General features: G+C 43.1%; 2 protein-coding genes across 3 annotated transcripts; both read left to right on the forward strand.

The window, feature by feature from the left end:
- Nucleotides 1–1145: 1145 nt before the first annotated feature.
- LOC139442292 (flavin-containing monooxygenase 5-like) lies at nt 1146–3438 on the forward strand. The gene is made up of 2 exons (XM_071223084.1): nt 1146–1772; nt 2419–3438. The coding sequence occupies exons 1-2, from the start codon at nt 1146–1148 to the stop codon at nt 3436–3438; spliced, it is 1647 nt and encodes a 548-aa protein (XP_071079185.1).
- A 4255-nt stretch (nt 3439–7693) lies between these two features.
- LOC139443239 (flavin-containing monooxygenase 5-like) lies at nt 7694–12825 on the forward strand. 2 transcript variants are annotated; one of them, XM_071224211.1, is made up of 3 exons: nt 7694–7722; nt 10208–10868; nt 11446–12825. In XM_071224211.1, exons 2-3 carry the CDS (start codon nt 10242–10244, stop codon nt 12451–12453), a joined length of 1635 nt encoding a protein of 544 aa, XP_071080312.1. In that variant the 5' UTR covers nt 7694–7722; nt 10208–10241; the 3' UTR covers nt 12454–12825. The 2 variants fall into 2 exon arrangements, with proteins under 2 accessions (XP_071080312.1, XP_071080311.1); XM_071224210.1 differs by lacking the exon at nt 7694–7722 and adding an exon at nt 8852–8953.
- The last annotated feature ends 4047 nt before the right edge of the window (nt 12826–16872 follow it).

Below are 16872 nucleotides of genomic sequence, written 5' to 3' on the forward strand. Positions count from 1 at the left end.
GCCTTCTTATCTTGTTTTGCCACCGCAGCATTTCACGGTTTTCTCTGAGAGCTGGCTGGGACAGAATGGGTATATTCCAATTCTGTTTCCTCGTTTTCAGTTTGTGTATTCTCCCTCTGACTTAACCCTCTCCGAAAGACATTCAACAGGTCCCTTTTCTCTTTTGGCCCATTTATTGGCATATGCTTCGATAGCATCCATAATGATTTAAAACTTGTGATCCCAATTGGTAGGAGGCTGCCCAATATTTTAGTCCATATTTAAACAGCTAACGAAGGCAGTTATTGTCAACAACTGAGAAGTCACCGGTGATTATATGACCTACAGGTTGGTCTTGGCAGCCATAAGTAGCAGAATTTACATCATGAGCCGCGAAGACCACGTTCTGCAAAACTTTCTTACAATTTCACTGAACAAGCTGATGAAATGTTTTCGTATTGGAAAATGGAATTGTTGATGCTTCCCCAAATATGAAATATTGTGGCACATTTTGGTAAACTGATTTTTGTATGAGAATATTAATTTAAGACACCAATTACCTTGTTTGCAAATTTCATATTCAAAAACATGAAGTCTTTGTCAGATTTGATGGAGCTTCTGGTTGGTCAAAAGTTTAAAGGCAATATCAAGAACTACACTGCCTAGTCGATACTGTTCGTAATGTTTGCCGATCCACCCATCAGGAAAGGTTGCTGGAATCGTTTAATTTCTTTTAATTTAAAGTCTTGTTCCTACATTCTCAGTAGTAAAAAGAAAACATCATAGAAACCATTGTCATGTCTAACATTCTTATTCTTCTTTTACCCAGTCACACATATCTGAAACAGTGAAATTATGATGTCGAGTATCAGGTTATGTTGACTGTAATTAATAATAAAGATAAGTTAATATTCAAGTACGCATTTTAAAATGTGACGTCTTAACAGATATTTTCGAGTTTTTCTCAAAATAGTTTACAAAGTCAAAATCGACAGAGAACTGAAAACTACGTCAATAAAGAATCTAAATGTCATCAGTAAAATGAAGATAGAAGAATTAAATCAGCTTCATGAAACTATGAGAAAGGTTTAAAACAGTGCATGAAGATAGCCCATGTTGTATATTTCCTTTCAGTGTCTACACTACTGCTGTATACCGCAGCAACAATGCCGAAAACAGTTGGAGTGATAGGTGGGGGAGTAGCGGGTCTGGCGGCCATTAAATCTTCCCTTGATGAAGGTCTGCTGCCGATCTGTTTTGAGAAGTCGGACGACATTGGAGGGCTGTGGAATTACTCCCCTACTCCCCAAGATGGCTGCCCCAGTGTCTACAGTTCGTGTGTTATCAACACCAGTAAGGAGATGACATGCTACAGTGATTTCCCCATACCCAAAGAGTTTCCCAACTTCATGCACAGATCTTATTTTCAAAAATATCTTGAGCTTTATGCCAGCCATTTCAAACTCCGAGAGTACATCCGCTTCAATAGGTTAGTTGAGAAGGTTGAAAAGGGAGATAACTTTGAAGAAACCGGAAGTTGGGTGATCATCAGTCGTGATTTGCAGACGGGAAAGTTCGAAAGAGAGGCTGTGGATTTCGTGATGGTATGTCACGGGCACCTGACAGAACCCAATATTCCACATCTCGACGGATTGAAACAATTCAGAGGTCGGATTCTGCATACTCACGACTACAAAGACTTCCACGGATTTGAAAATAAGCGAGTTCTGGTTGTTGGGATTGGTAATTCCGGAAGCGACGTGGCTTGCGAGTTGAGTAGGCATGCAGAGCATGTAAGTAAACATATGTTGTGCTGTAATCTTCCATCTTGTTTCTACACTTGGTTGAAAATAGATCAAGGTTAAGAATGGGAGTTTGGTTTGAAGTTTCTTTGAACAGTATTACCGTTATATAACGGAAGATCAGCTACATTCGACGGGAAAGCCCAAAATGGTGATGATATTGGACGTTTAACATTTTGGTACAAACCAGTATGGAGCTGACAAGGATGATTGTCAGGGCAAATTTGTGCCCCCTCAAATATAGGCGGTTGTATGCATTAATGGGATATAGCATACAGCTCTGACATGCAAGAACTAAGTATAAACAGCCAAGTGTTTAGATCCTGTGTTTACTGATTCTTGATAAAACTCATGAAGTTCATTTGGCTTGGTTGTCCTCGTTGGCTTCCAGGATAGTTAAAAAGATAACCAGTACCCCATAATGTTAGATATATTAAGTATGTAGACATGTCTGATGGAACAAGATTACCGAGTTTTCCTCATGACATGCATTTAATAGAGTAGACATGTTGGAGATCTTTACTATTTACTGTTTAGACTTACTTCTGAAAGTCGTCAGTACACTTATGTATTTCGTCCTGTACAATCGTAATGAAAATGCTTGCAGGTAAATATTTTCCCATTCTTCCACTTCAAGGTGTACATCAGCACTCGTCGTGGATGCTACACAATGCAGAGGGCGGGGGAGTTTGGCCAACCGTTCGATCAGATGTTTGCACAGCGCTGGATTGAAGTCATCCCAGTCAGTCTGATGCGTCCTATACACTACCACAAAATAAACTACCGCTACAGACACAGGGATTATGGCCTTTCACCCAACTTTCGCTTTGACGCCGGAGTTTCAACCATCAGTGATGATCTGCCAAACAGAATTATCATTGGGGCTATCAATATAAAATCCGACATAAAAACCTTCACCAAAACTGGAGCCATATTTGAGGATGGGTCAGAGGTGAAGGACATTGACGCGGTCATTTTGGCTACAGGATACAACTATAGCTTCCCATTTCTCGACAGTTCCATTGTGAAGATGGAGGGGCGTTTTTCATACTTGTACAAACTTATCTTCCCACCAAATATTCATCAAAACACTTTTGCAGTTGTTGGCTTAGTCCAACCCTTTGGATCTCTTCCCCCAATTCTTGAAATTCAGGCACGACTCGCTTCGAGAGTATTCGCAGGTCGAGTAGAGTTACCTCCCCCTTCAGTAATGCTTTCCGAGCTTGACAAACGGAAAGCATTCCTAAAAACAAGGTACGTGGACTCTGCAAGGTTTTCGCTTCAAGTGTATTTCAGTCAGTACCAAGACGAAATAGGTTCTCTCATCGGTTGCAAACCTAATCTTGGTCGGCTGTTCTTCACTGACCCGAAGCTGTGGTACCAGATGGTGTTCGGACCCGCGGTTCCCCCTCAATGGAGACTGGAAGGTCCGGGGAAGTGGTCCGGAGCTCGGAACGCCATCTTTTCTGTGCGGGAGAAGACGCTGTATCCCATGCAAACCAGAAAGTCAGGGCAGAATGAAAGGGATGGACTGTATGACGGATGGACAAGTCTGCTGAAGAAGCTGTGCCTGTGTGCACTTGTCGTCATGCTTCTGAACTGGCTGTTTCGTAATGGGCTGGTGACTCTATTGGAAAGACTACGGCTTGATATGTGATGCCCACCAACCTCCTTAAAGCGATCTGAGAATGAACTTTGCAGATGCTGCTGAACGATCATCACAATATTTCAGTACTTTCTTTGTTTGTTGTAACCATGAATGTTTGTGCATGTAGATATCCCTGACCAGAGTGTATCATGTATCATGTAATTTCTAGTGTGTAACCACCTCGTCTAAGTCATTGATTAAAATAAAATGCTGGGAAAAAAGTCAAGACATTATTTGTCTTTGTCAGAAATGAGATTAAATGTCAACATACTGTGTGAATTGTACACAGCTGACGCCTTCTTTTTCCTTTGTGATGTTTCAACACATCGTTTATATCCCATTCCAAGCGTTTAGCTCTCAACATGATCCAGGGCGGAGGCTGTCAACATGATCCCGAGACGGAGACTGTCAACATGATCCCGAGACGGAGACTGTCAACATGATCCCGAGACGGAGACTGTCAACATGATCCCGAGACGGAGACTGTCAACATGTTCCGAGACGGAGACTGTCAACATGATCCCGTGACGGAGGCTGTCAACATGATCCCGTGACGGAGGCTGCCAACACGATCCCGGGACGAAGGCTGCCAACACGATCCCTGGTCGAAGGCTGTCAACACGATTCCGGGACGAAGGCTGTCAACACGATCCCGGAACGAAGGCTGTCAACACGATCCCGGGACGAAGGCTGTCAACATGATCTCGGGACGGAGACTGTCAACATGACCAGAGGTCCTTTTAAGACCCATTTCAGGCTATTTTCAAATTGCAATGCCATAGTAATCCCATAAAAAAATAACTTTCAGTTACCATTTACCCATTTTTGTGTCTGAGTCCAGGCCTTTCGAAGCCAAAAATTAATTTAAGGACTTTTCAAGGCAATTATATGAAATCTAGACCATTTGAAGGTTGTATTGGTTTGAGAAGGAATGGTATTTTAGACAAAGCCGTCAATTAAAAACGGAGTGATGCCTCACACAAGACAACGAAAAAGCAAAATGCTCTCCACATGAACTACAATACATGAGTGGTGATGGAAAACCTCTCAATGGAATATATCGCGGCGTGTCAAGCTTAATGTGGGAGGAAAGCCCGAAGTGATGCAGGTCTCAGACGTTTACCACTTCGGTGAAACCCACGAGCACGGTGCTGACAAACCTAGAAACATAATCGGGGTGAGCCGGGATTCGAACCCACAATCATAGGTTTATGGCATGCTGAAGGGCCGCAACTCTGCACCTGTAAGGGGCGCCTTAGACGACTGAGCCACCCGTGCCCCCGAAATGGGGTTTAACGTCGAGTCCAAGGTTATTACACTTATATAGCGACATGCATGTATGTGTGTGTGTGTGTGTGTGTGTGTGTGTGTGTGTGTGTGTGTGTGTGTGAGAGAGAGAGAGAGAGAGAGTCTGTGTGTGAGAGTGTGCGTGCGTGCGTGCGTGCGTGCGTGCGTGCGTGTGGCTGTTCGTACCAGTCCGGACTGATGCCGATTTATATTGCTAGCCCACTGAGATACCATGCCGCAGTTTAACATGCATACCCCACTCAGACACAGTATACTGACCCCGAGCCGACCAGTGCTTGTGTTGGAGTAACACGTTTTAACAGACCAATATACGAAGACAGAAGAAAACGTCAAAAAATCAAATTCGACGTCAGTGAAATTAAGGTAATCGTATGAATAACAAATATTTGGTACTGGCCATGTTTACATGTTTATAGTATCTGGTTACGAATACATTATAGTTAATTATTGTTATGTCTGAAAATTAAACAACTTATCCTTGCACTTGATATAACAAGAGGCGACTATGCATGTCGGCCACACTCTCCAGCCAACCGGCAAGAACTGATCTGGGCCCACCAAGAAGAATGGCGTCAAATCCCACGTGACCTCATCAGACGACTGACTTTTTCTGTGCGTCGGAGAGTTTTTGCGTGTATTGAGGCATTTGGTGGTCACACACGCTACTAATGACTTGTTATTGAACGAGAGCGATTGTTTATGTACTCTGTCTATTGTCCATGATTCTGAAAGCTCGAGTTTTGTACCACACCCAACTTTGGGGGGCTCTGGCGTCATTCTCGGACGCGGTATGATTGTCATTTTCAGTGTTGATTATGTTGATATATTGATCTTCTCAATACACTTTACTTCATGCATGTATGTTTTGTTGTTTTTGAGCAAGAGTGATTTCAAACTCTGGTAAAGTTTCTTTTGGACGTCAGTTTAGCTCGAATATAACTTGCGATAGAGGAGGATCCATTCATTAAAACAATAATTAAATCGTTTCTTGAATGAAACGGGGAGTTTAGAAGAAATTTGCTGAACATAATTATTATAATTGATTCATAACTTGTGTTAAAGCAAATGTAAATAGGTATGTCAGTTGCACACCTTGGGAAATTCCACAACCAGACCACCCACTAGAAATAATGCCAGTTCTAATTCTAGTGTCCATTCAGTACTTTAAAGATAAGTTAGGGTAAATTCTTTATGTATAAATCTTGCATTTGCCAATATATAGTAACTGTTTACATGCATTATCGCCTATCTGCTCAGGACAACACACAATAGGACAATGTCAGCTTAACCATGTGTGCCAGATGGCGGCGTGACGGTGACCATAACATCAATAGATGATGTAATGTGTTCAGGAGTATCTATAATAATAATAATATATCTTCTGCGAAGTCTGCCTTGTGTAGCAAGGTAGATAGATATATACCTACATTGATGGCTATTGTGTTTACATCTATAATGAACTGCAAAAGAAACGTCACCCCAAGTAACATTGCATGAAAAGTTGTCATTCAAATATCTGGGAAATTTGGGGCAAAGTTTCTGAAATTTAACATTACTTTGTCCGGAAAAAATAAATTTGATGATAAAAAAACAAAGCAGATGACAATAAAACCGATCACCCAAACGCATCACGGCAACGGCCATGGTAACCCGATGCACGTGAGTTATTGAATTGCTACCACATGCCAAGATTGACAAGAAATCAGCGACACCAAGCCCGACACCAAGGACGATTGCAAGCTGGACAAACCGCCCGGCAAGTAGCCAATGCATTTCAAGTCCACGTAACGGTACCAGACCACGAACACTACAGATGACCGACCACGTAGTGGAAGACCAAAGGTCACCACCCGACGTCAGGATCGTCAGATTGTGCGACAGCATCTTCGAGATCGCTTTGTTACTGCTGCGGAAACTGCTCGACAGACCATGGGGACACACCAGCGACACATTTGTGCGGACATTGTGCGTCGACGATTGACGAGCAGACACCTCCACTGTCACAGGCCGCACCGAGGACCCATTCTGACACCACGTCATTGCCGGGACCGTCTTAAGTGGGCAACACAGCACCAGCATTGGTGCAACCAGGAGAGGAGAAGAGTCTTCTCAGACGGGACCGTTACTGTATCTCAACAGCAGATGGCAGAGAGCGAGAGAGAGAGAGTCTGGCGATTCCGTGGGGAATGTCATTCGGATGCATATGTTGTTGAGAGAGACTCGTGGGGTGGTCCGAGCATCATGGTGTAGGGTGGGATCGGTTTTGCACAGAGGTTCGGCCCTGTGGTCTTCCAGAACATCGGTCCAAGGAGAGACAATGGTGTCACAGCAGCTCGGCACATTGATCAAGTCTTGAGACTACATGCCATACCTCATTTGACACGTCGCCGCAAACTCGAGTTTCAGCATGATAACGCCCGTGCCCACACTGCGAGGGCAACAAATGACTTCCTCCAGCAGAATGGCATCACAACCAAGCAGTGGCCTGCCCTCAGTCACGATTTAAATCCCATTGAGCACCCGTGGGACGAGATTCAAAGACGGCTGAATGACGCCCAACCAAGGCCGATAACTGCAGCTGAACTGCGTCAGGCGTTCCTCCGAGTGTGTCTTCAAGTGCCTATGGCCTTCATCAACCGCCTCATCCATTCCATTTATCGACGTTGCACGGCAGTCAACAATGAACATGGTGGACTCACGAGATACTGACTTGTAATGCCATTTTCTCAGAGACTAGTGTTGTATTTCACTTTAAGAACATTTGACACTTTAATTTCAACCTCGATGATTAGTTTTGCCAAGTTTCATCTTTTTGATATGTCTCAAAGTATGTTTACAGTGTTTGGACAAATGAGGTTTCTCATATATCTATCCATGGTGACGTTTCTTTTGCGGTTCAGTATATATATGGGAGATCCCAGATGGCTCAGATAAAGACTGACTTGAACAGTCACCCTATCACTGACTGCGAAAAGGACAAGCCAGGTAAGTGCTAACGTGGTGCTAGTTCCATATTTTCGTTATGTATGCTGTGAATATTTCAATAGTTAACGGCAACTTATAACTTCAAAGACAAACTGACCTCTTAACTCTAGGACGACCAGGCTCGATTCTCTGGCCCGCATCACGAAGTACTTTCTTTCTTTTAGCCAAGATTATTATGATCATGGCAGGGTTTCGTCGCTTTTAATTAAACATCAAACTATTATAGCGTGATGTTACTGAAATCCTTTTTCAAACAACGTTAAAGGCACTTGTTCACATTGTCCTTTCTTGTATTTTTTCACTGGGGTCTCTATCTATTCATAAGCACCTATTATTTGATTTATTTAAACATATCTTATAGCAAAATATCAAATGGATACGGAACAAGTGACACATATGCAAACACTATTTTTTTTATTTTTAATAATGATTGTGTAGGTGTGTGGAAGTGTAGAGTGTTTGCATGTGCAGATATCGGGTTATAAACATATATTATAAACATATATTGTGCAGCGTTATAATTAAGGTAGATAGTGAAGCGACGACAATCATGGACTTTGTGAATACAAAGTGTATTGAGAAATAAGTAAGTATTAACCGCTATTGCGAGCCTGCTATCAGTTCGATATCCTTGTGTATGTCATTTACTTTAACATGTTATAGGACGAGGTGGTTTTAATAAATACTTGAATATAAATGCCCGTGAATATCCAGGGTAGAATAGGTCTTCAGAAATCCATGCTTGCCATAAATGGCGACTATGCTTGTCGTAAGAGGCGACTAACTGGATCGGGTGGTCAGGCTCACTGATTTGGTTGATGCATGTCATCGTATCCCAATTGTGTGGATCGATGGTCATGGTGTCAATCACTGGATTGTCTGGTCCAGACTCGATTATTTACAAACCGCCGTCATATAGCTGGACTATTGCTGAGTTCGATGTAAACAACAAACAACCCAAACCAAACCAATAAATACTTAAAAGGTACGAACGTCATATAATGTTACGATAACATTGTTATCATGGGAAAACATTACCGTTTTCAACAGTGTCCATGTTACTATTGAATAAATGCTTCGTTAGGCTTATGGTTCGTGTACAATAAAACTGAGAAATACTCAACAGGTTTTCCAAACATAAGCTGTGTGGATGGGAAGAGTATTCGATGGAAAAATATACATACCAACGACAATGTCAGTCTGCTAAAACTGCAAAAACACTGGACCATGGGTGAATCTCAATCAATGTTTTGAGGGTGTTAAGATACTGAGTAGTCACTCTGAATTGAACAAGATCAGGATTCCATAAAACATCACGTGCAGGAAACTATTATTAACACGTGGGGATTAGACATGTTGACAAGCATCGATCTGGATACGTAACATACTTCAAAAGAATCTTTTGTCCTATTCAAAACATTAAGGTCAAATTAACTAAGCAAATGTCAGGTTTGACTTGATATGACAATTATAACGTGTTCATGGTCGTTTTAGCCCTTTTCCGATAGACGTTTTTACGAGAACATGATGGCTGCCATTCGGTAAAAAAATACAAAGTTGAAATAAAGGACTAACTAAAAGTACGCAATTATAGTCGAATCTTGACTAGAATAAAGAATGAATACAACAAATAAAGGTTATTGTTTACATACAAATATTGCATTCAAAATCCAAAACGATAAAAGTACGACACCAGTGAACTATTCAAACAACTATTAAGCACTTCGACATGCATTTATCATATATACACGGCGGAAAAAGCCAATTAAACAGGATAAGTTTGCATAGGTGTGGTGATAATTGCTTAATGAGTTAATCGTAGGCGGGTGGGATGAAATAGCCATCATCTCTGTTGATTGATGGCTTGCAGCGGCGAATGTGTACTCTTTGATTCTGGTGTTGATGGGGCGGGATGTTTCATCTGCGAAGGACAAAACTTCAACCATCAAATCAGACATTAAATCAGCCATCGGACCATATTAGCAACTGCCCCAATCACAACATCAACTGGGAAAACGTCCAAATCCTCTCTAACAACCTCCATCACTTTACTTAAAGGAAATTAACAGAAGCAGTCAACATTCGCCGCCACAAGCCATCAATCAACAGAGATGAAGGCTATTTCATCCCACCCGCCTACGATTAACTCATTAAGCAATAATCACCACACCTATGCAAACTTATCCTGTTTACCTGTCAAACCGCTTTACATATAAGAGGTCAAGGTTGGAGTACTATCTAAACTCCGCCACCTGTCTGTGCATTTTTAAGTCAAGATAAATGCCCATAACAACACACCCGGAGTATTTCTACTTAGTGTTTCTACAGAACTGAACATAACGAACACCAGCAGACAGGTACAAGCACTTTCACAATTAAGGGATATTAGTTGCGTGATGAAAGGTCATACAGCATTTGTCCTGTAAGAATGTAAAAAGTAACTAATGAATTATTCAACTAGCCCGTTTTCTATATTTGCTTGCAGTCTATACATTGCTGAGCAGAATCCTGCAGCCACAATGCCGAAAACAGTTGGAGTGATAGGTGGGGGAGTAGCGGGTCTGGCAGCCATTAAATCTTCCCTTGATGAAGGTCTGCTGCCGATCTGTTTTGAGAAGTCGGACGACATTGGAGGGCTGTGGAATTACTCCCCTACTCCCCAAGATGGCTGCCCCAGTGTCTACAGTTCGTGTGTTATCAACACCAGTAAGGAGATGACATGCTACAGTGATTTCCCCATACCCAAAGAGTTTCCCAACTTCATGCACAGATCTTATTTTCAAAAATATCTTGAGCTTTATGCCAGCCATTTCAAACTTCGAGAGTACATCCGCTTCAATAGATTGGTTGAGAAGGTTGAAAAGGGAGATAACTTTGAAGAAACCGGAAGTTGGGTGATCATCAGTCGTGATTTGCAGACGGGAAAGATCGAAAGAGAGGCTGTGGATTTCATGATGGTATGTCACGGGCACCTGACAGAACCCAATATTCCACATCTCGAGGGTTTGAAACAGTTCAGCGGTCGGGTTCTGCATACTCACGACTTCAAAGACTTCCACGGATTTGAAAATAAGCGAGTTCTGGTTGTTGGGATTGGTAATTCCGGAAGTGACGTGGCTTGTGTATTGAGTAGGCACGCAGAGCATGTAAGTCGTATTGGGTTTTTTCTGCAATGATAATCACTGCTCCTATTTTAAATATAGATAAATAGGATATAGAATTCTATAAAGCTTTGTTAGTTTTACAAATCCATAACAAACTTATGTTAAAAATTAAAGCTTTCGAGATTTACAAGTTCAAATGTTATAAGTTCTTTGTACTTTTGCGAAAGCATGGTTTTCAGGACAAGAATGGTTATAATGGGCGCAGTATACTTTTAATTTGTGTGAAAAAGTAGATACATTTAACTCAGTGGGAAATCAGGTCTCCATCATTCAACCATCCTGCATCCCGCATCCCGCATCCCACATGCCGCATCCTGTTCAAGCATCCCGCATCCAGCATCCCCCATCCCGCATCCAGCTTCACCCATCCCCCATCCAGCGTCCCGCATCCCACATGCCGCATCCGCATCCCGCATCCCGCATCCCGCATCCCGCACCCCGCATCCTGCACCCTGCACCTCCTCGTATACGTAATAACATTGACGTGCTACGCGTTTCAAATAATCCATGTTTGCCAGGCTGTATATCGCCTTCATTATCCCCTTCTCATCCCCCAAAGGTGTACATCAGTACACGTCGTGGATGCTATACAATACAGAGAGCGGGGGAGTTTGGCCAACCGTTCGACCAGGTCGCCATCCAGCGTTGGGTCCAGGGCATCCCCGTCAGTCTGATGCGCCCTATACACTACCACAAAATCAACTACCGCTACAGACACAGGGATTATGGACTTTCTCCCAACTTTCGCTTTGACGCAGGCGTTTCAACCATCAGTGATGATCTGCCAAACAGAATTCTCATTGGAGCTATTAGCATAAAAGCCGACATCAAAACATTCACCAAAACTGGAGCCATATTTGAGGATGGGTCAGAGGTGAAGGACATTGACGTGGTCATTCTGGCTACAGGATACAACTACAGCTTCCCATTTCTCGACAGTTCCATTGTGAAGATGGAGGGACATTTTTCGTACTTGTACAAACTTATCTTCCCACCAAATATTCACCAAAACACTTTTGCAGTTGTGGGCTTAGTCCAACCCTTTGGATCTCTTCCCCCAATTCTTGAAATCCAAGCACGACTCGCTTCGAGAGTATTCGCAGGTCGAGTAGAGTTACCTCCCCCTTCAGTAATGCTTTCCGAGCTGGAAAAACGGAAGGCATTCCTGAAAACAAGGTACGTGGACTCTGCAAGGTACACGCTTCAAGTGTATTTCATTCAGTACCAAGACGAAATAGGTTCTCTCATCGGTTGCAAACCTAATCTTGGTCGGCTGTTCTTCACTGACCCGAAGCTGTGGTACAAGATGGTGTTCGGACCCGCGGTTCCCACTCAGTGGAGACTGGAAGGTCCGGGGAAGTGGTCCGGAGCTCGGAACGCCATCTTTTCTGTGCGGGAGAAGACGCTGTATCCCATGCAAACCAGAAAGTCAGGGCAGAATGAAAGGGATGGACTGTATGACGGATGGACATGTCTGCTGAAGAAGCTGTGCCTGTGTGCACTTGTCGTCATGCTTCTGAACTGGCTGTTTCGTAATGGGCTGGTGACTCTGCTGGAAAGGTTATAGATTGCTCTGCTGTGCTCGCCAGCCTTGTTCAACTCATCTGAGTAACCAGAATATGTGTGTATAATTTATAGGCTATTTTCGAAGCAGAATCATGGCGCACTGAATTTATAAGTTTGTTTGTTTGTTTGTTGTTTAACGCCGCACTCAGCAATATTCCAGCTATATGACGGCGGTCTGTAAAATAATCGAGTCTGGACCAGACAATCACGCAATTGGGATCGATGACATGTATCAACCAAGTCAGCGAACCTGACCACCCGATCCCGTTAGTCGCAACAAGCATAGTCGCCTTTTACGGCAAGTATGGGTTGCTGAAGACCTATTCCACCCCGGAATCTTCACGGGTCAAATTTACAAGTCATTGTATGTTTTCGTGTGGTGTGGAAATTCAATTGGTTCTGTGAATAAATATGAAAAAGAAAGAACTGTGTTGGTGTTTACTTTATTAACACACACATAAACCGAAACCCACTTTAACTCGATATGCTATCTATGAATTTATATAATGTTAGGGTCCTTTTAATAAGCTCTTATGTCAGGGGACCGCCTCCGTGGTCTAGTGGTAGAGCGTCCGCCCGGAGAGCGGAAGGTCCGGGGTTCGATCCCTGGCCGCGTCATACCAAAATACGTTAAAAGGTGGTACTTGTTGTTACCCTGTCTGTCTCTCGGCATTAAGGGGCTAAAACAAGGACTGGTCGGCTCGGAGTCAGTATACTGTGTCTGAATGGGTTATTCAGGCATCAGTCCGGGCTAGTACAAGCAGCCACACACAAACACACATGTGAATGCACGTCGCTATATAAGTGCAATAATCTTGGACGCGACGTTAAACCCCATTTTACCTCACCTGTAATGTCAGGTTTCATGTATTCGAATAATTAGATATTAGATTATCGACTTCTGTATTAACGAGCTTTCACCGTTCACACATCTAACGTGGTATTAGAAAAGCCACTTTGGGAGATTTTAAATTATTGAGTACAACTTATATTAAGCTAGATCTTCCCATATCGATGACAAATATGTCATTCACTGTACACTCGGTAACAACACTGCCTTCACTTTATACATAATGTTATGTTTACCTGACATGCATGTATAGGCTGCAGGACGGCACAGTCGCCTCATTCACTGTGCAGAGTTGCGTCCCTTAGGATCCAGTGCCCCAAAGATCTGGGGTTCGAATCTAAAATTCGCCTCAATTATAGTCATTCGTTTGTCAGCACCATTCATGCCCCAGGGTTTCACCAAACAGGTATAAGTGTCACCCAGTCGCTCGTAAACAATTTGTTGTGTCTGTTGTTGTTTAACACCACAGTGTGCAATATTCCAACTGGAAGACGAGACAATCCAGTGATTGACACCATGATCACACAATTGATCGACATGCAGTCAACAAAGTCACTGTTCCTGACCACCCGATTCCTGACCTTACGACACATATAGGTTGCTTGAGACGTATTTACTCGCCTCTTAGGACATATTTATGTTGCTGAGGACGTATTTAGTCGCCTCTTATGACATATATATGTTGCTTAAGGCGTATTTACTCGCCTCTTAGGACACATAGTTTGCCGAGGACGTATTTACTCGCCCCTTACGACACATATAGGTTGCTGAGGACGTATTTAGTCGCCTCTTAGGGCGGGTATGTGTTGCTGAGGACGTATTTACTCCCCTTTTAGGACATATATCGGTTGCTTAAGACGTATTTACTCGCCTCTTACGACACATATACATGTAGGTTGCTGGGGAGGTATATACTCGCCTCTTAGGACACAAATAGGTTGCTGAGGAACGTATTTAGTCCATTCTTAGGGCGAGTATGGGTTGCTGTGGGCATATATACTCGCCTTTTACAACACATATTGATTGCTAGGGACTTATTTACTCGCCTCTTACGACACAAATAGGTTGCTGAGTGCGTATTTACTTGCCTCTTAGGACACATATAGGTTGCTGGGGACGTATTTACTCGCCTCTTAGGGGACATATAGATTGCTGTGGACGTATTTACTCGCCTCTTTCGACACAAATAGTTTGCTGAGGAACGTATTTAGTCGCCTCTTACGGCGAGTATGGGTTGCTGAGGACGTATTTACTCGCCTCTTTCGACACATATAGGTTGCTTGAGACGTATTTACTCGCCCCTTACGACACATATAGGTTGCTGAGGACGTATTTAGTCGCCTCTTAGGGCGGGTATGTGTTGCTGAGGACGTATTTACTCCCCTTTTAGGACATATATCGGTTGCTTAAGACGTATTTACTCGCCTCTTACGACACATATACATGTAGGTTGCTGGGGAGGTATATACTCGCGTCTTAGGACACAAATAGGTTGCTGAGGAACGTATTTAGTCCATTCTTAGGGCGAGTATGGGTTGCTGAGGACGTATTTACTCTCCTCTTAGGACACATATAGGTTGCTTGAGACGTATTTACTCGCCTTTTACGACACATATGGGTTGCTGAGGAGAGTATTTTGTGGCTTCTTACAACACATATTGATTGCTAGGGACTTATTTACTCGCCTCTTACGACACATAGGTTGCTGAGTGCGTATTTACTTGCCTCTTAGGACACATATAGGTTGCTGGGGACGTATTTACTCGCCTCTTAGGGGACATATAGATTGCTGTGGACGTATTTACTCGCCTCTTACGACACAAATAGTTTGCTGAGGAACGTATTTAGTCGCCTCTTAGGGCGAGTATGGGTTGCTGAGGACGTATTTACTCTCCTCTTAGGACACATATAGGTTGCTGGGGACATATTTACTTGCATCTTGCGACATATATAGATTGCTGGGGATATATTTACTCGCCTCTTACGACACATATAGGTTGCTGGGGACATATTTACTCGCCTCTTAGGGGACATATCGGTTGCTGACATATAGATTGCTGTGGACGCATTTACTCGCCTCTTACGATACATATAGATTGCTGGGGACATGTTTACTCGCCTTTTACGACACATATAGGTTGCTGGGGAGGTATATACTCGCCTCTTACGACACAAATAGGTTGCTGAGGAATGTATTTAGTCCATTCTTAGGGCGAGTATGGGTTGCTGAGGACGTATTTCCTCTCCTCTTAGGACACATATAGGTTGCTTGAGATGTATTTACTCGCCTCTTACGACACATATAGGTTGCTGAGGAGAGTATTTTGTCGCTTCTTACGACACACATAGGTTGCTTGGGACATATCTACTCACCTCTTAGGACACATATCGGTTGCTGAGGACGTATTTAGTCGCCTCTTACGACACATATAGGTTGCTGTGGGCATATATACTCGCCTTTTACGACACATATTGGTTGCTAGGGACTTATTTACTCGCCTCTTACGACACATATAGGTTGCTGGGGACATATTTACTTGCATCTTGCGACACATATAGATTGCTGGGGACATATTTACTCGCCTCTTACGACACATATAGGTTGCTTGGGACGTAATTACTCGCCTCTTACGGGACATATCGGTTGCCGAGGACGTATTTAGTCACCTCTTACGACACATAGGTTGCTTGGGACATATTTCCTCGCCTCTTACGACACATGTAGGTTGCAGGGGACGTATGTACTTGCCTCTTACGACACATATAGGTTGTTGAGGAATGTATTTAGTCGCCTTTTACGACACATATGGATTGCTGGGGACGTATTTACACTCCTCTTACGACACATATTGGTTGCTGGGAAAATATCTACTTGCCTCTTACGACACATATAGATTGCTGTGGACGTATTTACTCGCATCTTACGACACATATGGGTTGCTGAGGAGAGTATTTTGTCGCTTCTTACAACACACATAGGTTGCTTGGGATATATTTACTCACCTCTTAGGACACATATCGGTTGCTGAGGACGTATTTAGTCGCCTCTTACGACACATATAGGTTGCTGTGGGCATATATACTCGCCTCTTACGACACAAACTGGTTGCCGGGGACTTATTTACTTGCCTCTTACGACACATATAGGTTGCTGGGGAAATATTTACTTGCCTCTTAGGACATATATAGATTGCTGTGGACGCATTTACTCGCCTCTTACGACACATATAGATTGCTGGGGACATATTTACTCGCCTCTTACGACACAAATAGGTTGCTGAGGAACGTATTTAGTCGCCTCTTACGGCGAGTATTGGTTGTTGAGGACGTATTTACTCGCCTCTTACGACACATATAGATTGCTGGGGACGTATTTACTCGCCTCTTACGACACATATAGGTTGCTGTTTACGTACATACTCACCCTTTTACGACACATATAGATTGCTGGGGACATATTTACTCGCCTCTTACGACACATATAGGTTGCAGGGGACGTATATATACTCGCCTTTTACGACACGTGTAGGCTGCTGAGGACGTATATACTCGCCTTTTACGACACGTATA

This window comes from Haliotis cracherodii, unplaced genomic scaffold (assembly GCF_022045235.1).
Source record: "Haliotis cracherodii isolate W230 unplaced genomic scaffold, xgHalCrac1.p SCAF_5, whole genome shotgun sequence".
In the NCBI taxonomy this organism is placed as follows: Eukaryota; Metazoa; Mollusca; class Gastropoda; order Lepetellida; family Haliotidae; genus Haliotis; species Haliotis cracherodii.

What these genes read in the sequence shown, in the direction of transcription:
- LOC139442292 (XM_071223084.1), top strand. Translation starts at nt 1,146, where the DNA reads ATGCCGAAAACAGTTGGAGTGATAGGTGGGGGAGTAGCGGGTCTGGCG. An exon ending in TGAGTAGGCATGCAGAGCAT is followed by an intron (nt 1,773 to 2,418) that starts GTAAGTAAACAT and finishes TTCCACTTCAAG; the next exon opens with GTGTACATCAGCACTCGTCG.
- LOC139443239 (XM_071224210.1), top strand. Translation starts at nt 8,889, where the DNA reads ATGGAAAAATATACATACCAACGACAATGTCAGTCTGCTAAAACTGCA. An exon ending in GCAAAAACACTGGACCATGG is followed by an intron (nt 8,954 to 10,207) that starts GTGAATCTCAAT and finishes ATTTGCTTGCAG; the next exon opens with TCTATACATTGCTGAGCAGA. An exon ending in TGAGTAGGCACGCAGAGCAT is followed by an intron (nt 10,869 to 11,445) that starts GTAAGTCGTATT and finishes CATCCCCCAAAG; the next exon opens with GTGTACATCAGTACACGTCG.